Source organism: Bos taurus, chromosome 21 (genome assembly GCF_002263795.3).
Source record: "Bos taurus isolate L1 Dominette 01449 registration number 42190680 breed Hereford chromosome 21, ARS-UCD2.0, whole genome shotgun sequence".
In the NCBI taxonomy this organism is placed as follows: Eukaryota; Metazoa; Chordata; class Mammalia; order Artiodactyla; family Bovidae; genus Bos; species Bos taurus.
This window is the reverse complement of record NC_037348.1, coordinates 56,686,348-56,707,034: the sequence shown is the minus strand read 5'-3', so window position 1 is coordinate 56,707,034 and position 20,687 is coordinate 56,686,348. Positions and strand designations below refer to the sequence as shown.

Sequence of the window (20,687 nt, the reverse complement as noted above, 5' to 3'; positions counted from 1 at the left end):
AACTCCGTGATTTAATCTTTAATCAAGTGAGCTAAAGTTGGACAAAGTTTGGATGTTAGAATAAAAGATGTAACCTGTGAAGGCCTAGGTCAGTGTGAATTAACTCCAGGCTTACTAGAACTTTTGAGTGACCAGGTCCCTGCTTACGTATTTTTCAGTTTTATTTCTCTCAATAAAAGTGTTTATTTTCCCCCTTTTTACAAAAAACGTTTTCCACTTCAAGAAAATCACATAACCCAAAAGCACTTGCAGCCACAGTCTCACTTACCCAGAAACAGTGTTTTTTTGTGCCTTTGAATGCTTCTGTATATGTGTATATATATTGTATATTATTCTCTTAAAGCAAAATGGTTGAGATCATACTGTTTATACTGTTTTGTAACCTGCTTCTGTCAGTTAATAATATGAATATCAGTACACATAAGCTATGTGTTTCTGCAGTATCATTTATGGCTGCATAGTACCATTATTGTATTTGCCATAATTTCTTTAAGGCATTCATTTATTATTGATCATTTAGAATGTTCCAGCTTTTCAGAATTACTAAGAGTGCTGTTTTGATAACCCAAAATAGGCATTTTTGTGTTGATGATAGATTATTTCCTTAGTGTAAATTTTGAAAAATGGAAATTCTGGTTTGAAGGGCGTTTTTAAAACATTTGAAATATACTGCCAAATAATCTTCCAGAAAAATCATATCTGTATTTCTGTTAGTTGTACGTACATCATTTAATCTTTTTACTGTATATGATGTGGAGGGAAATACAAGGATGTAGTACATATTATCTCTTGTCTGCAAAGACAATATAGGATAACACTTCTGAGGGCAAACTCCTTGCCCCTTTTGTTGGGTACATTATTGTACCTTCAGACTCAGAAGAACTTGTTTAAGATAAGAATTAAAGCAGTGAGTGAACATTTGTGTATGTTTTTCACATTGGCAGAAAAAAACATCCTCTATCTGTAAAATTGATCATCTTTCAATTTCAGGCCATTATTTTCTCTAATTAAAAGTCACTAGTTTCTGCCTGTTTTCGTTTACCATTCATAATAACTGTCAAAATAGTCTTCCTTAGGTAGGCCTGTGATCTTGTTGCTCCTTTTTCAAAACCATGGTAGTTTCTTCATGATTTGGGCCCAGGCTGTCTACCTCCTTAGCCTTATTTCTCACTATGATCTTCATCCAGCCCAACTATTACTCACTTCTTCAGATAGAGCTATTTTCCTACTTTTTGTTTCCTACTCTTTCTTTATAAAAAGAGTGGGCCTGATCCCTAACCGTTGTATTTGTTAATCTCACTTGTTCTTCAAATAGCACTTCCTTCATAAAGAATTCTTTGGTTAGGAACCCACTCCTCAAATCTAAAATCAAACCCTAGTGTGATGTTTGAGTCTTTGATAGAGCACTTGTATTTTACTTTGGAGTATAGGTAATTATTGACCTGCTTTACGCTTTCTCCCACCCAGTGAAGTGTAAAGTTACTGGGGGGTAGAAATGATGCCATCTATTTTACACCCTCCCCCCAGTGTACATTGTTATGCATAGTTTCAGAGCTGTCCAGTAAGTATTAGGTGTATAAGTAACTCAGATCTATAAAATAAAGTTGTGGTGTTTTGAGCCCTTAACAATAGTAATATCTTATATTTGTTAACATTTTGAATGATGTCACAGTTCATTTCATCCTTACAATTGAGTGATTTGTTAACAGGCAAAGTTAAAGTCCAGGGACAGAAGAGGGGATTTAAGTCCTCTGGTTATCAGTTTACTGCTCTTTCCACAAGAGGGTGCTGTTGTGTAAAGTTTCTTCAAAGTGAGCTGCTCTTAATTGGCTTTATTGGGCTGCTCTGAATAAGAATTTAGCTGGCTGGGTATTGCAAACCTAGGAAAGGCTATTACAGTATTTTGTATGTAATAATTATACATTAAAGAAGTATCTCAGTGACATAAGCCTATAGGTGTTCTGTAAATCTCTTAAGGATCACTTGATTCATTATTTGGAACAAGTGTAGGGATTATTTAATATAAACAGAAAGATGATAGTAAAAGTTAATTAACTCATAATTAGGGCATTTAATCAATGGGATAGCCTTTGGAAATTTGTTAGTTCACTAGGATTGCGAGTGCTAAAAACAAGGGGGTATCATAGAATCCGTTGCTTGTTAGGTTGGGAGTTGGACAAAATGACTTCCAGAATCCCTTATAGCTTACCGATATAAGTTTATGATATATTACACTCTAAGGGTTTTAGCCTGGAAACAAAAGTTGCAGGCTATTTGTGAATTTTTCTTACGCTGACATTTCTTGATCAGCACAATTCTGTTTAAAATGACTGCTGTTTTGTTCAAAGTCACCTTCACAGGAAGGATGACTGATTTAACAAAAGCAGAGAGAACAAAGATCAGAGGAACTCTTCAAGTTTGTTTGAAATCTAACTTGAATTTCATGCAGTGAAATGTAGGGAAGGAGAGATTCATAGAGACAGAAAGTAGAATGGTAGTGCCCGGGGGGGGGGAGGGGAAGTTACTGGGCATGGGGTTTCTGCTTAGGAAGAGGGAAAGCATTCTAAAGATGGTTGGTGGTGATTGTTACACAGCCATGTGAGTGTACTTAGGACTGCTGAACTGTACACTAGTAAGTGATCAAAATGGTAAATGTTATGTATATTTTACCACACAAAAAAACAGAGGGAAGAGGTTTCATCTCGTTAAAGTATCTGAATACTTTGAGTATAACTTGCACTTAGTGCTATAATATGTAGGGAGGATATTTCATCTTGTTAAAGTGTCCAAACAGAAACAGTTTTACTTTTATTCTTTCTGTTCAAAGCCATCAAGCCAATTTACAGGTAGAGTCATTGCAGGAACAGTTGAATATGGTATCCAAGCAAAGGGATGAAACTGCACAACAGCTTTCCGTGTCTCAGGAACAAGTGAAGCAGTATGCGCTGTCACTCTCCAACCTCCAGATGGTCCTGGAGCACTTCCAACAAGGTCAGTTGTATGGCCAGTCTTTCAGTGAAGAAAAGTCATTGTACGGTTGACCCTTGAACAATGCATGGATGCCGACCCCCCCACCCCACTGCAGTTGAAAATCCACGTATAACTTGAGTCCCCCCAAACTTAACTCCACTTTTTTTTTTTTTTGGCTGCTGGGTGGCATTCAGGGATCTTAGTTCCCCGACCAGGGATTGAACCTGTGCCCCCTGCAGTGAAAGAGTGGAGTCCTAACACTGGACTGCCAGGGATTTCCCTAGCCCCCACACTTAAGTCCTAATAGCCTACTGTTGACCAAAAGCGTTACTGATATCGTAAGTAGTCAATTAACACATTTTTATATGTTGTGTATACTCTATACTGTATTCTTACAAAAAAGGAAGCTATAGAAAAGAAATGTTATCAAAAAAATTATAAGGAAGAGAGAATACATTTATTGTACTGTGTTTATTGATACAATAAGTTTCTGTTACCTGTTTACAAGATGAATTGTTTGCCTATTAGTGCCTGCATCAGTATTCTCTTGTATGATAAGAAAAACACTGTAGATGTTATATATACTACTAACACTAGACATCAAAAGTGAAATGTGTGAAAAATTCATATTTATAGGTATAATGATTCATGATTGATAATGAAGAAGCAGTGTTATTGCTTTATGATAGCCTAGCCTTTACACTAATGAATGGTTATAAAGTCTTTATGGTATACAATAATATGGTCATATTTATAATATAGTACTGGAAACAGTGTTACATTAAAAAAAACACTTGTGATGATAGCCTGATATGCAGATTTTCTAGTTACAAAAGAGGCATACCTTATGGTATTGTGATTCTTTGGAAGCAAAGTTATAGAACACTAAGAACACTAACACATTAAATTTATATTAATTATCACTCACCTTCTGCCTGTGTTATGATAGACTTGTTGTTCAGTTGCTAAGTCGTGTCTGACTCTTTGTGACCCCATAGACTGCAGCACATGAGGCTTCCCTATCCTTTACTATGTCCTGGAGTTGATTCAAACTCATGTCCACTGAGTTGGTGATGCCATCCAACCATCTCATCCTCTGTCACCCCCTTCTCCTGCCTCCAGTCTTTCCCAGCCTCAGGGTCTTTTCCAGTGAGTCAGCTATTTGCATCAGTGGCCAAAATATTGGAGCTTCAGCTTCAGCATCAGTCCTTCCAATGAATATTCAGGGTTGATTTCCTTTCGGATTGACTGCTTTGATTTCCCTGGTGTCCAAGAGACTCTCAGGAGTCTTCTCTAGCACCACAGTTCTAAAGCATCAATTCTTCAGCATTCAGCCTTCTTTATGGTCCTGCTCTCACATCCGTACATGACTCCTGGAAAAACCATAGCTTTGACTATATGGTCCTTTGTCAGTTGGAGGTTGAATCCACTTTGAAGAGTTAATCATCAATAATTACTGTCCTTTGAACTACTGGTTAATTTGTTCTTAACTGTTCATCTATACTTTAACTGCATTTTCTCATTTGGGTGGAAAGTACTTTTCTAGACACATAGTAGTAATAGGACCTGGTACTGTGAATGGTACCCTGATAACCAAATACACTTTTTCACATCTACTTCCCATCCCTAGATTTACTCCCTTTAGATCATTCACCCATCCATTTGTTAGTTCATACATTCAGTAATTACTGAGAATGAATGAACTGCTAGTAGGGAGGAGGTGCTTAGAGGATGTGATGCTACTGAAATAACGAAAGTCATAGTTTTGTAACTGAGCAAACCTTTACATTTGTACATATGTACATATCAGGGTTACTCCTGTGGTTGAAATTTTGAATTTTAAATGTAAGGGTTAAATGTAAGAGTTTTGAATTTTAAATGTACAAGATAGTGTGATAGTGGCTGAGGCCATAGAGAAAGCTTTGCTAAAGAGGAAATACTGATATTTGAATAGAGTTCTGAAGGGAAGGAAAGTTTGCAAGATCTGGAGAAAGATTTAAGCAGAGGAAACTGATCTCATTAATTTAATTCCGGTTAACATCACTACTAAGGCATATATAATTTTCTTGTTGAGACATTTGAGCTATTAATGTTTTTGTTGTATTATTAAAGTTTCAAGTGGTTTAAAATTATAATTTTATCACACTTTTTATATTTTATATTATATAATTATTATATTATATATATATTATATAATATATATATTATATAATATAATTATATAATTTTATCACACAATTATAAAATGCTAATGTAACTTTTTTCTCCTCTTTAGAGGAAAAAGCTATGTATTCTGCTGAACTAGAAAAGCACAAACAGCTTGTTGCTGAATGGAAGAAAAAAGCAGAAAATCTGGAAGGAAAACTTGTGTCATTACAGGTTGGTTGAAATAATTTACTCTTGTGAATTTTATTATTCACAAAACAATTACTTGTACAATTTTTCTCTTGGAAATAATCTCCTGAACAATTAATTTAGTAAATGTTGCTGGGACATAGCAGTGAACAGGATACTAAGAATTTCCCTCATGTGACTTATAGTTTAGAATAGACATAGCAAATATGAGACTTCCATTTTTAGCACAGGTGGGCATCTTAGAGATCATTTTAAAAAAATAGTGTATACTTTTGACTTTATAATTTTCTCTTTTCAACAAAATATATTGGGTACTGTTTCACATGGATTAAAATAATGTGTATTATCCCATTAGATTTTTTTCTTTTGCAGACTAATTCTTTAAAATATTTTTCTCTTTATTATTATTGCTATACATAAAAAATTATATATAAGAAGTAAAATGAACCCTCATATTGAAAAGATATTTCCTTTAATGGTTTGAAATGTTTACTAAATGTTGAGTGACTGCAAAACAGTATTTACTCATTACTTTTTTCAACTTGAGTTTTATTACCAAAATGTCATGTTATCTTCCAGAAAATGATCAGCATAGAGGGTTGCAAATTCATCTGAAATTTTCACATAAATAGTATTGTAGTCTAGATTTTTCTTATTATAAACTTACTCATATAATATCTAGCATCTTATTTTCATTAAAATGTTCTAGTATTAGGGCTTCTCTGGTGGCTCAGACGGTAAAGAATCTGCCTGCAGTGCAGAAGACCTGGGTTCCTCCCCTGGGTTGGAAAGATCCCCTGATGAAGGAGGAAAATGGCAACCCACTCCAGTATTCTTGCTTGGAAAATCCCATGGACAGAGGACCCTGGTTGGCTACAATCTGTAGGGTTGCAAAGAGTTGGACATGACTGTAGTGACTTAGCACACACACTAGGTTTTTTTTTTTTTTTTATAAACTTTAGCATCTTATTTTCATTAAAATGTGTTGTTCTAGTATTAAATAACTTCTGTTTGAGTCATGTTTTATGATCATGTCTTTGAGATTGGGGATAACATTAATTTAGAGGATTGTGCAAAACAATATTTAGATAATATAGGAATAGCAGTACAGCAAATACTCACATACTCACCATCTTGTACAAGAAATAGAATGTCACCCATTGAAGTTCCGTAAGCATCCCTCCACTTCTCCTCCTCTCCTTAGCACCTTTTATGCTTTTTATCCCCTTGTTTTCCTTTATGGTTTTATTGAATATATCTGTGTCTTTTTATAATACATTGTTTGGATATATTATAAAATATTTTTAAACTGTATAAATGGAATTCTAAACTGTATGTAAATCGAATTCTTCTGAGACTTTTTTTTTTGCTTAGTGTCATTTTCATAAATTTCAGTCATATTACTATGTTAGAAGGTTCATTATTTTCACTGCTGTTTTCATTGCATGAATATATAATTTATTTACCTATTTTATTGATAAAGGACATTTCCATTATCTGCTATACAAACAATGTGGTTATGAATTTCCTTGTTGATATCTCAACTCATTGGAAAAGACCCTGATGCTGGGAAAGATTGAGGGCAGGAGGAGAAGGGATGACAGAGGATGAGATGGTTGGATGATGTCACTGACTCAGTGGACATGGGCTTGAACAAACTCCAGGAGATAGTGAAGGACAGGGAAGCGTGGCATGCTGCAGTTCATGGGGTCACAAAGAGTTGGACGCACATATGCGAAAAAAATGAAGAGTCGAACACAGCTTGGTGACTGAACAGCAATATCGTCTGGTGCACATACATGAGTTTCAGGTGTGTATCTTGATTGGAATTGCTGGCTCATGGGATATATATGGGCAATTTCAACTTTACTAGATTTGGTGGCAACTTGTTTTCTAAAGCATTTGTGATGATTTTCTCCTGCCAGTAGTACTTTGTGTTCTTGTTCTATTAATACATCTCTGGCAACACTACCATTAACAGAATTTTTAAAGTTTTCGCCAGCGTGGTTGGTTGTTGTTCACTAAGTTGTATCTGACTCTTTGTGACCCCATGGACTGCAGCTTGCCAGGCTTCCCTGTCCTTCACTGTCTCCTGGACTTGCTCAAACTCATGTCCATTGAGTTGGTGGTATCATCTAACCATCTCATCCTCCTGCCCTCAGTCTTTCCCAGCTTCTTCCTTAGAGAAGGGAATGGCAAACTACTCCAGTATTCTTGCCTGGAGAACCCCATGAGCAGTATGAAAAAGCAGTGTGGTTGGTGAGAAGGGCTATCTATCTTAGGGTTTTAATTTGCATTTCTAGTAGTTAGGTCTAGCATCTTTTAAAATGTTTATTCACCATTGGTGTTTACTTTCTGATCAGCTCATTAACACATTAAAAATTTATTTCATCTGATGCTTTTAATTGTTTTCAGTGGGTCCAAAACATCTAGTCTGCTACTGTTATAAGTCCAGATCTTCTTTTTAAACTGACTTTGTTTTTAAAAATTTAAAATGTAATATATATTTAGAAAAACAAATCAGAAGAAACTGAGAGGGAATTAGTAAAGATAAAAGTTGAAATTAATGAAATAAAAACCCAAAAAATGGTAAAATGAGTAGTGGAATCTAAACTTTAATTTTCAAAAATCTTTTAGTATAGTTTTAAGCTGTAATAATTTCTTAAAAAATTATATTTTCTTAACTATAAATGCTGTGAGGTTAACAAATTCATTTGAAAGTTTAAATTTATACTAAATTTAATCTTGTAGATTTCAAATGTTAGTTTTTTTCATTTAAAATTTTTTGTTTCAGCTTCTCTATCAGTCAAGGTTCAGCCTGAAAAGCAGAACCAGTAGGATGTGTATGTGTGTACACATATGCACACACCCACATATACACATATACGTTGATGTGTATACTAGATACAGATTCACACATAGGAGATTTATTACGTGAAATTGGTGATATGATTGTGGGGTCTGGCTAAACAAGTTGGAAATTCGCAGGTTTGATAGTATGGAAAGGTTACATCACAGGCAGGCTGGAACTCATAGGTTTGGGCCAAAGCTGTTGTCCCCAGGTGGTCAAGAATGTAAATCACAAACAGGATGAACTGAAGTGGGCATGGGCTGACGCTGCTGTCCACAGATAGAATTTGCTTCTCTTTTATAGAGAAAACCCAGTTCTAGTTTCAAGATATTTCAACTGGTTCAGTCAGGCCCACCCTGATTATTCAGGATAATATGCCTTCCTTAAATTCAGCTGATCAGGAGCATTTATCACTTTTACAGAATATCTTCATAGCAACATCTACATTACATTTGGATAACTGGGGACTAGCCTATCCAAGATGATACTACAAACGAAAAAGCTATCACACCCTGATTCAAGATGATGAAACTGTGATCTCACATTTTTGTGGTTGAATCCTTGAGAATAACCAAGAAAATTGTGTAAAAGAACAATAGTGAGGAGGGACTTGCCTGCTAAATGTCAAAATAGAGCCATAAATCAATACCATATTGACTAGATTAGTAGAACAGAAGGAGAATCCAGAAATGGAGCCCAAGTTACATTTGAGAATTGAAAACTAAATTCTAAACTACTTTTAATTTAATGAGGAAAAGAGTAGATTAACTAATAAACAGTGTTGGCACAACTGGCTATTTATACTGAAGAAAATAAAATTGGACCCTATCTTACACTGTATACAAAAGTAAATTCCAATTGTATTCAAGCAAGGATTTCTTAACTGTGAGGGGTGCTGGAAGTCTGGAGCTGTTCTTGGCCGTTACAGTGACTGGGTGGGTCCTCTGGCAAGTGGGTAGGGGCCAGGAATATCAAAAGCACTTCCACTGAGAAGTACTGTTTTAAAAGTGGTTGTTGTTCAGTCGCTAATTTGTGTCTGACTATTTGCCACCCCATGGACACGCAGCACACCAGGCTTCCCTGTCCTCACTATCTCCCAGAGTTTGCTCACACTCCTGTCCATTGAGGTAGTGATGCCGTCCAACCATCTCATCCTGTGTCATTTATATCTTTAACTTTTATATTTTAAAAATATAAATGTTAAAAAAGAAAAATATTTTGCAAAAAAAATCTAGACGACCACATGTGTAGTCCAGAGGCAGGGAGGAGCCTAACATCAACTAAAACTCAAGAAGCAAAGTAGGACGTGTTTGACTGTATTTGTAACACTGATGACAGAGTGTTCATATCTGCTATACAAGGTGCTCTTACAGACTAGCTTACGAGAGAAGGACTTCTCAATGGAAAAATGGGCAAGGTGTGTGAAGATTTTTGCATGAGGGTAGTTCCAGCTGTCCTATAAACACGAAAAAATGCTCAAATCCACTGGTATGTAGAGAAATAAAAATTAAAGTAATAAACATCACTTTTATACCCATCAGACTTGCAAAATTAAAAAGAACATTTGTTGCTATATTTCTTGACTTTTTTATCTTTTTCATAGTTTTTTCTTATTATTGTCACCTTTAAAATTTTTGTCACCATGTCGTCTTTTAATAGCATTCTCTCTCCTTTATAATATATAATTCCTCTGAAAGAGACATTATGATGTTGTGGAGTGTGTTATCTTTCATACTTAGCAGTATCAAATGAACTTGCCCAAGGTCAGAGAAATATCGCTTCATCAGCTGAAAGGGATTGATTGACTTTAAGCTGTCTTCCAGCTCTATAGTTTGTGCAGTAGTTTTTGCATGCTGCTTCTTAATGAACTTTTCTTCCTCAGGAACGTTTGGATGAAGCAAATGCTGCATTAGATTCGGCATCAAGACTTACAGAACAGTTAGATTTAAAGGAAGAACAAATTGAAGAACTTAAGAAACAAAGTAGGTTTTTTCCTTTTTCTTTTTTCCTGCAATACCAGTGTTGAATCAGATGTAGTGTCCTGCCATGCGTTGGTACAGTCGAGTGAGAACAACTTCTGCTAGAATGTGACTTCCACTTCTGTCCCCCATGATCAGTTTACTTTGATTTGAATACGGCTCCTAGTGAAACCAGAGTCATAAGTTGGCCCTGGCTATCTACTGGTTAGTTCTTCTGAATATTGAGGCTGTTCAGCTGTGCTTTCTGCCACCTTGTTGACCATCTAAGGGATAGATTTGACTGAGTCAGCTTGTCACAGTGTGACTTTTCCCTGTTTAATCCATGTTCATTCTGCCTAAAGCTATCTGATATGTTAAAGGAGGCAGTGTTCTTAAGTAAAAGAGTAACTTTTTGTGGAATGAATGTCTGCCTATAACTAGCGTGTTAGAATTATAGATGATGCTTTACATGTAGGCACTCATGTATTTTTTGATGCTTGTAAATTATCTCATAGGCCCTGTCACTTCCCTAGGGTGAGTCCTGTGTTTAGGATTATCAGTTGGGCCTCAGATAACCAGGTGATTCATCATGCTTTGTTAACTGACTGCTGACAGAGATGGCATGTCCTTGTTTAATCTCTGATTTAATGGTCCCCAGGAAGTTGAAGCTATTCTATGGCTGCATTTAGTAGGTAATGATTAAAGATTATCAGAAGGGTGATGAGAACCTAGAAATGTATCAGCTTCAGGGGGTGGGTTAGGAGCAGTAGTACCAAGGCATGTAATTAAGGAATTAAGAAGCACCTCGTAACATGAGATAGAAACAGGCAAAAGTAGGAGATGGCACAGCACAAACACTGTCAGACACCAGAAAACGGTGACCTGGACATTAAGGAGGCAAGCAGACAAATCACTGAATTGTGGATACCAAGGGACAGGCCAGATAAGTTGGCCTAAAACAAGCAGGAGACAGGAGATGAGAGATTGTTAGAAATAAAAAAAGTACTAAGAGAATGTGAAGTCGTATCCTTAAGGTCAATAATCTGAGGCAGATTAGTGCCCAACTAAAAGTCCTCTGTTTGCTTTGTAAGATTTGGCCAGCCATGGAACTCTCAATGTAATCGAGGGGCTGGAAATGGACAAGGAAACAGTTATATATGGGGTCTACATGGGCATTTTATATACATGTACTGTATTCTTTAGTCTTCTCATATTTTATTTACCTTTCACAAGAAACTAAAGTAGGCGGTATTAGTTCCAGTTTATAAGTTAAAGACACTGAGATTTAAACTCTGATCTTTTATCCTTGACCAAAGTTCATAATCTTTCCATGTTGCTCTATTTCTTGTCAGGAAACAGTTGTTTATAGGCTAACTTGTATTTTGTTCTGTATATATCTCCTTTGAAGATGGGATAGTATACCCTAAATATTGAAATGGTTGCCCTTACCCAGAGGCAGTGTTTATTTGGAAAACAGTCTAGTTGGGTTGAAGGCCACTGTAACTACAGCTTTCAGTTCAGTTCAGTTTAGTCGCTCAGTCATGTCCGACTCTTTGCGACCCCATGAATCGCAGCACGCCAGGCCTCCCTGTCCATTACCATCTCCCGGAGTTCACTCAAAGTCACGTCCATTGAGTCGGAGATGCCATCCAGCCATCTCATCCTCTGTCGTCCCCTTCTCCTCCTGTCCCCAATCCCTCCCAGCATCAGAGTCTTTTCCAATGAGTCAGCTCTTCACATGAGGTGGCCAGAGTACTGGAGTTTCAGCTTTAGCATCATTCCTTCCAAAGAAATCCCAGGGCTGATCTCCTTTAGAATGGACTGGTTGGATCTCCTTGCAGTCCAGGGACTCTCAAGAGTCTTCTCCAACACCACAGTTCGAAAGCATCAGTTCTTTGGCACTCAGCTTTCTTCACAGTCCAACTCTCACATGCATACATGACCACAGGAAATACCATAGCCTTGACTAGACGGACCTTTGTTGGCAAAGTAATGTCTCTGCTTTTGAATATGCTATCTAGGCTGGTCATAACTTTCCTTCCAAGGAGTAAGCGTCTTTTAATTTCATGGCTGCAGTCACCATCTGCAGTGATTTTGGAGTCCAAAAAAATAAAGTCTGACACTGTTTCCACTGTTTCCCCATCTATTTGCCATGAAGTGATGGGACCGGATGCCATGATCTTCATTTTCTGAATGTTGAGCTTTAAGCCAACTTTTTCACTCTCTTCTTTCACTTTCGTCAAGAGGCCTTTTAGTTCCTCTTCACTTTCTGCCATAAGGGTGGTGTCATCTGCATATCTACAGCTTTGCCTGGAAGACATATGGCAACCTGAAGGAGACACACTGAGCAGTCAAGGGATTAGCCAAAGAATCGATATCTTCGGGAAGGGCTAGACTAATATAGGTAAAAAGGCAGTATTCTGAGCCAACTTCTTGGTCTGTGACAACTCAACTGTATGTCATGCTACTGTAATATTTAAGTTCACCTCCCCTTTTAGACAACTACCCGTGTTTTTCCCAGTAGATGATAAGAAAGAAAAAAATGCTGTGACTTATTGTAGTTACTAAATATTTTCAGAGTCCCTACACTACTTAGTAATTTGTTCAGGCACCCATTTAAATCCTCAGTAGTAGAATATTTTTAGATTTTGATTGTAAGTGACAAGGCTTAGGTGGCCTAGGTCCCTATTCATGTAAAAAGTTAAAAGTAATATTCATTGTAAATATATAGAATTCTGGACTCATTTTGTGAAGTTAATATTAACCACAGAAAAAGCTCTTATTATGCTTATACAACTGGTCTTTGAAAGGGCAGGCAAGAGGCCAGTGTTGCACAGACGGGAAGGGGAGGGGGTTAAAGGGACGGTTAGTTCTGTTATGTCTTTAAGTCATTCTTGTCATTTAAGCTCTTCTTAACAGTCTGTTTTCTTTTATTACCTAAGTGCTTAATATTACTTTTAGATCTCTAAACACAAATGTGATTTTATTTTCTCAAAGCTGCATTTTTGATTTGATAATATAAATAAAACTTTGATTGGCTTGGTTGTTGCAAAAGAATCATTGTATATTTTCTTTCATAGATCATTAAGTACTTTAAATGTTGATTGATGTTGTAATACTGTACTTTATTTTTAACGCAAAACTTGGCCAGACAGCAAAAATATTTGCCAGGAGAAACAGTTTTGAAAAAGACAGATTGGCTTTTGTTGCAAGAAAGTACATAGAAACTTGAATCGTAGAGGCAAAGTATTCTTTTATTTCTAAGCATCTGTGGACTATTCGATGATTAGTTGATATGCATTTCAGCATTTAAACAATATTAGGAAACTCATTTTAAAAAGCAGTATTTTATTTGAAATGCTTATGTCATTGCTACCAGAGATGAGATGATTCAGTCTGGTCAAACGTATGAAAAGGGAGCTATTGCTTATAACACCAGTATTAAAACAGTAGGTTGTTGATGATTTCAGTCTTTCTTAGAGTAGATAATTGTTAGTGCTGTGTATGTGCAATTGTGGTGATGAGTCCTGAGTATTTACAGGCTTTGTGTGAAAAATATGATGATGCCTTAATCAGGTGTTAAATACTTAATGTGAACCAACTACTTGGCTTCATGTTAGACACTGTGTGAGATACTAGTTAGGAGCACCCCCTACTTCTCTTTTTTATAGGAACTTAGTTAAGGAGGTAACACCTGGCCTAGATACACACCATAGGTTCATAGTTTAAGACAGTGGTGCTCAGCTCTGTCAGAGAGTGCGTATTTAGTTCTCCAAGAATCCTATTAAGGGTTAGGGACATTCCATGGAGAAAAGAAACCTGAGTAGACAGAGCTCTAAACTAGTAGTAAGATTTTACTCCCAAAGTGTAAGTTCTTTGTCTTCTCCCCCTCACCCCCCAGCCCCACACACTGTGGGAAAGTCACAATGAAAAGAAACCCTCAGATCCTGTAGGTGCTATAATTTAATAGGTAGTGTTGGCTGGTAGAAGAATTGCTGCTTTCTTTCCTTTTAGAAATTATTTTTTCAGCATTTTTTCTGTAAGTGTTCTTTTTCAGTGTAGGTCCAAAGACTTATTTCACATGCCATCCTAGATTTTACTGATTTTTTTCAAACTTAAGACATTGGTCCTCTGTGAAGCAGGTAGGATAATGTCTTTCATGAACTATTCTGAGTTGATCAGAGTTCAGAATTTCTGTGAAATTGTCATTCATGGGAGAATGTACACCTATGGAAACCTAGACTACAGCTGAACCACTGAAAGATGTGTTATATGGCTATGTTCATGGACAAATTTAACATTTTCTTTCTTTTGCTTATTATTCTCTATCGTCATCCTTGAGATAAATTCCTGCTTAAAGTGAAAATGGTTGGATAAAATTGGAATAGGAAGCACAAAAGAATTACTGTTTTGATAACTATTATTGAAAAGGCTGGTAAATTTTATGGTACACCAAGAAAAATAAGTTTTCATAAGCAACGCAAGTTTGGATTCCAGCCCCAGGGAAGTCTTTCAGTCTGTGCGCCAGTTTTATAGCCATATCTTAAAGGGCCCCGTCACTGATTTTTTTTTTTTAAGGTTTTGTTACTGCTTTTTAAAAAAGTCTTCTATGAGTTGAGAATGGAAAATTTCCTTAGAGTGTTTTTTTAAAGAAAATCTAGAAGAATGTATAAAATGAGCCCCAGTAAACCAACTGTAATATGAAGCATAAAAACATTTTAAAACTACAGATATAAAATGTTTAAACTGTTTTTCATGGAGCCACCTTTATGGTGCTGGATGGTGGATTTTTTATTTTAAATAAAGACATTCCGTTTTCCAGGACATGATTTATACAAGAAAACATATAATGTCCTGTTGAACATAGGCCAGATACATTCCCAGACGCTTTGTTACCCAAACCTTTTGAGGGATTTCTTTATAGATGTTTTTGGCAGAAGTTGTGATTTTAGAGGAAACATATAAGAAATACCAGATGCAGTTTTCTGAGTTGCCATAAATAGTTAAAAAATTGTGATGATATAAACATCTGGGTGTACTAGAAAATGTCAAAATTTTTAATTAAGAAAAAAGCTTGTGTCAATTAGGTAAATAGGCCCTTTTCAACATAATGGTTTTATTTCTTTTTAATTTTTTAATGGTTATATTTTTAAAATGTATGTTTTATTAGTTCTTCTAAGTATAAAGGGAAAAGCAAAATATGTAACTTTGAGAATTTTTGACTTAATGTGTTTTGTGTCTTTTTCTTCATATAGACGAGTAATTCATAAGATAAATCATTTATTCTTTTTGTCCTGTGTTACAGTCTCAGATAGTCTCCCTTCCCAGAGAAAAAGCAGTCATTCTTTTATTTGTCACAGATTCGTTGTTTTCTGCTGTGTGCCAAGCACTAAAATAAGTGCTCGAGATACAAAGATAGGGGACAAGAGTTCAGGAGGATAGTCACATACTTGCAACAAGCTATTTGAAAAGGAAGACAATCTATTCTACCCATAATGGTGATATGGAAGGGTAGAAAAGGCTAGTGAAAGCTATACTTGCCCTCACTTGAATGGTGAATACGTCCAGTGAAGCAGGCAGAGAGTTGGGAAGGAACATTCTAGAGAGAGGGAGGAATTCATAGGAAACAGCATCAGATCTGGAAACTGGCTGAGGATCTAGTGGACTCATTATGCGTGTGTGCTGCACTGGTGTGGAGTGTGGAGAAGGCAGAGGTGGGAGTAAGCTGTTGGATCATGAACACAAGTTTTAAACTGGGGCTAAATTATACTATAATTTAGTATAGTATAGCAAATAGGACTAAGTAGAGACAGGGGAACTGGAGAGTTTCTTATAGGGGGCAACAGATTCTCTTCATCCAACTGTTGCCATGCAGGAAAGTGGGTCCAGGGTTGCTAAATCTTCAGATCTTTCAGAAGACACCAGAAATGTAGACTTTGATGTGACATGTAATTTAAGTTAGAAAAGAAAAACCCTGTGGGCTGAACAAACATTTCTTTGTATCAGATTTAGTCCATGCTGATTTCCAACAGCTTTCAGAAATGGGTCACGGTTTAGTCTGTAGCTTAGAAAGCCATTTGTCATTAATATAAATCAGTACATACTAGTATACAGTGGTGATGATATTCAGTAAGTGGCAAAATTATTATTATGACTTTACTCGTTACTGACCCAATTGAGGCCCTTTCTTTTGCAATATGACAGGTCTGTGTCATATTTTAAATTTTTAATTTTTAAATTTAAAAATTAAATTTATAACTTGATTCACAATATTCAGTCTCTTAAAAAAAAATTGTTTTGATATGGAAGAATGCAGTACAGATTATCTGAATTTTAATTTAAATGGTTGAGAGAGGAAGGTGGAGAGGGAAAGTTAATTTGATCTGGTTATATTAAAATATTTACATAAAGTCTCTTTCATATACATGTACTAATTCTAACTTAACTGTACAAATAATCCAATAGACTTCAACATTGATAATTGAGCTTAATCAGATTCTAGTCTATTAAAACTCGTTAATGAGGATATACTGTATTCATAAATTTTTTTTGTGAGTTCTTTGCTAGGAAATGGAGTTTCAAAAATTACTTTTCATTCTGTAATTAATAATTATAATTATGGAACAAGAAAGCATTCACCATAAAAATTCTGTTGAAATGGTTGAAAAGAATTGAGTTATAAGACCAAGCAGATGGTAATACGTCTTCAAATGTAAAGAAATACAGGGTGCCTTTATATTTAAAACTATAATTTGCTGTTATAGTGAAAGTGCTTGTATAAGTTGAAATTCTGTTAATAAGACCATTAAATTTTTAGCTTTTGCTTTGATTATATTTAATTGACCAAAGAGGCTAAATCTCCTTATATTAGATTTAATATATCAGATTTAAATTTATTTTTTAGGCAGCCAGTGCAAGTAAGACACCAGACCCAGCTTATTTACTGACATATCTGTGTGCTGTGCTTTAGTTCAGTTCACTTCAGTCTCTCAGTCGTGTCCGACTCTTCGCGACCCCATGAATCGCAGCACGCCAGGCCTCCCTGTCCATCACCAACTCCCGGAGTTCACTCAGACTCACGTCCATCGAGTCAGTGATGCCATCCAGCCATCTCATCCTCTGTCGTCCCCTTCTCCTCCTGCCCCCAATCCCTCTCCACATCAGAGTCTTTTTTAATGAGTCAACTCTTCTCATGAGGCGGCCAAAGTACTGGAGTTTCAGCTTTAGCATCATTCTTTCCAAAGAAATCCCAGGGCTGATCTTCAGAATGGACTGGTTGGATCTCCTTGCAGTCCAGGGGACTCTCAAGAGTCTTCTCCAACACCACAGTTCAAAAGCATCAATTCTTGGGTGCTCAGCTTTCTTCACAGTCCAGCTCTCACATCCATACATGACCACAGGAAAAACTATAGCCTTGACTAGACGGACCTTTGTTGGCAAAGTAATGTCTCTGCTTTTCAATATGCTATCTAGGCTGGTCATAACTTTCCTTCCAAGGAGTAAGCATCTTTTAATTTCATGGCTGCAGTCACCATCTGCAGTGATTTTGGAGTCCAAAAAAATAAAGTCTGACACTGTTTCCACTGTTTCCCCATCTATTTGCCATGAAGTGATGGGACTGGATGCCATGATCTTCATTTTCTGAATATTGAGCTTTAAGCCAACTTTTTCACTCTCTTCTTTCACTTCCATCAAGAGGCTTTTTAGTTCCTCGTCACTTTCTGCCATAAGGGTGGTGTGATCCGCTTAGTCGCTCAGTCATGTCCGACTCTTTGCGACCCCATGGACTGTAGCCCGCCAAGCTCCTCTGTCCATGGGGATTCTCCAGGCAAGAGTACCGAAGTGGGTTTCCATGCCCTCCTCCAGGGGATCTTCCCAACCCAGGGATCAAACCCAAGTCTCCCACATTGCAGGTGGATTCTTTACCAACTGAGCCACCAGGGAAGCCCAAGAATACTGGAGTGGGTGGTCTGTTCCTTCACCAGGGGATCTTCCTGACCCAGGAATCAAACCAGGGTCTCCTGCATTGCAGGTGGGTTCTATACCAGCTGAGCTTCCAGAGAAGCCCCAAATAACTAAATACTTGTAAGTATGAGCTCCGTACGTATTATACATGAATCTTGCTGGAGTGTTAGTCAGAGGTTAGATTTCTGACACCCCTTTGTTTCGGTTTTTGAGATTCTGTTTCCCATTTTAAGTTGAATTTGTCAGGGATAAAAATCACTAGTGAAATTGTGTAGTGGACCCATGTGCTACTTGTGAGCTTAACTCCTCCAGGAGTCACCCCAGAGTTGTTTGAGCCCGTCTTAAGAGTCTTGGATTCTGCCTTTGACAATCAAAGACTACTGTGACTGCTCAGGTCACTGAATGGCCAGCTTTTATGTGCAACCCCCAGAGAAGCAAGTATTTTAATTAATGAGTGGGTTTCCCATGGGACCACTGCACAGGATGAGGACTAGGCCTCCACCACTCCCGTAAATTTCTCAGTCACCTGAGAAAACCGTAACCAGCAAGGAGCAGTCTTGTCCCTTTTTTTCTGGAGCAAAGCTCTCATGTGTTCTCACTTCTAGCCCGACAAATCTACATCTGTAGACATACCTATAATAAAACCATATTTCTAATGTTCTTTTCTTCCTTGTATTGACTTCTTTGCCTTAGTTTGTAAAGATGACAAGGCAAAATGAAGGAAAAGCTATCAATGTTAATGTTAACCAAAGTGATACATATTATTGATAATAGGCAAGGTTGAAAGATGGTATTTTACGAAATCATATGAATGAGTTCTAGTACTTTATGTAGCACTTTACTATTTTGAAAAGTCATATTTAATCACTCAGTAGGTTCTCTCAAAATTTCTTGAGATAAGCAAGCTCATTTTGCAAAATAGACAGTGAAGTCTGGCCCTGGTGACAGGACCGTGATTCATATTTCAGGTCTTGGGACAGGAGCGCGATTTCATGCAGGTCTTCTGACTCTCAAGTCCTGCTCCAGCCACCTTTCTTTTCTCAGTGAGTGTATATTAGTCGTGCAGTTATGTCTGACTCTTTGTGACCTCATGGACTGTAGCATGCCAGGCTCCTCCGTCCATGGAATTCTCCAGGCAAGAATACTAGAGTTGGTTGCCATTCCCTTCTCCAGGAGATCTTCCCAACCCAGGGATCGAACCCAGGCCTGCCTGCAGTGTGCAGGCAGATTCTTTACCATATTAACCATCAGGGAAACCCTTTCTTGGTCAGGTGGCTGTTAAATAAACTTGAGTCTTGTCCAAGGGAGCTTAGTCATAAAACAGCCAGTGAGTTTGTAAGGAGTGTGACCTAATTTTACAGTGCTTTCTAAAGACAGTATTATAGTACAGTGTTGCTAACCGCAAATAAAATGGAAAATTGTGTTGTACTGATTTGTTGTAGTCACTCACATTTTATGTTTACTTCTGATTTTAAATCAGGTGATGAAGACCCTGGCACCATCTCTCAGTATTACAGAGAAGAGGCTCTAGTATGGTTTTAGGATGTCAGATATTCAGAGTAACTGTTAACCTAAACCAGACCAATCCCAGTTACTTTGTTGCTCAACTTTAAAGTGTACCCTGTCCCTGCCCTTTTTTCCCCTTATAATTTCCAAAGAATTATTTTGGCATGTTTTTAGGTTATTTCACAGGGATGTTGTATTTGGCTAGATACTCACTTCTGAATAACTGTATTTTGCCTGCCCATATAAATACAATTCTGATTTCAAATTGTGGTTTGAATTAGTATGCAGTTTTTGTGGAGAAGTATTGAGAATCTGATGGGAGGAGAATAGGTATGCCTGGAGAAAAGAGCAATTTGTAGGGATCTTTGAAGTCAGTATTCAACTTTCTTTTCTAAGTCTTTCCTAGTTAATACCACCCTTCCAACCCTTTCCCCCAAAGTCCAAGGTTGTTTTCTAGACTCAAGTATCAGTGTCCGCTTAAACTGCTACTTGAAGTTTAAATAGTCCTCTGCATGTTTTCGAGGATAGTCACACTGTCAGTTCTCTTTCTCACTAGCTCAGGACTAGCTTATATTCTGATAATGAAAATTTTAAGAAATTTGTACCCTTTTATTTTGGCTTTAAGGATGTTTTGAGGGCTTCCCAGGTGGTGGTAGTGGTAAAGAACCCACCTGCCATTGCAGGAGACATAAGAGATGTGGATTCAATCACTTGGTCAGGAAGATTCCCTGGAGGAGGGCATGGCAACCCTCTCCTGTATTCTTGCCTGGAGAATCCCATGGACAGAGGAGCCTAGCAGGCTACAGTCCATGAGGTCACAAAGAATCGGACATGACTGAAGTGACTTAGCACACATGCGTGCAAGGATGTTTTGCTTCTATCTTTCAGAACACAGAGCTTTCAATAAGAATTTTACCAATATTAACTAATTTTCATCAAGAAAATATTTACTACTTGAACTTTATTAAGATGGATTTCTTGATCAGTTTTTCATAGAACAAAGTTTAATTTTTCTAATTTATTTTACTAAAGTCATTTTTATCAGAAGCAAGGTTGTGAATTTTACTCTGAAGATGTCTAGT

General features: G+C 37.0%; 1 protein-coding gene across 3 annotated transcripts in view; it reads left to right on the top strand.

Annotated features, from left to right (window-relative positions):
* The window catches only part of TRIP11 (thyroid hormone receptor interactor 11), a 70,105-nt gene that overhangs the window by 37,498 nt on the left and 11,920 nt on the right, over window positions 1-20,687 (top strand). For all 3 annotated transcript variants that reach the window (XM_024982104.2, XM_024982103.2, XM_024982106.2), the window contains 3 exons: window positions 2,828-2,991; window positions 5,246-5,349; window positions 10,059-10,158. In XM_024982104.2, coding sequence (XP_024837872.1) covers window positions 2,828-2,991; window positions 5,246-5,349; window positions 10,059-10,158 — 368 coding nt within the window. The remainder of the gene's footprint in view (window positions 1-2,827; window positions 2,992-5,245; window positions 5,350-10,058; window positions 10,159-20,687) is intronic.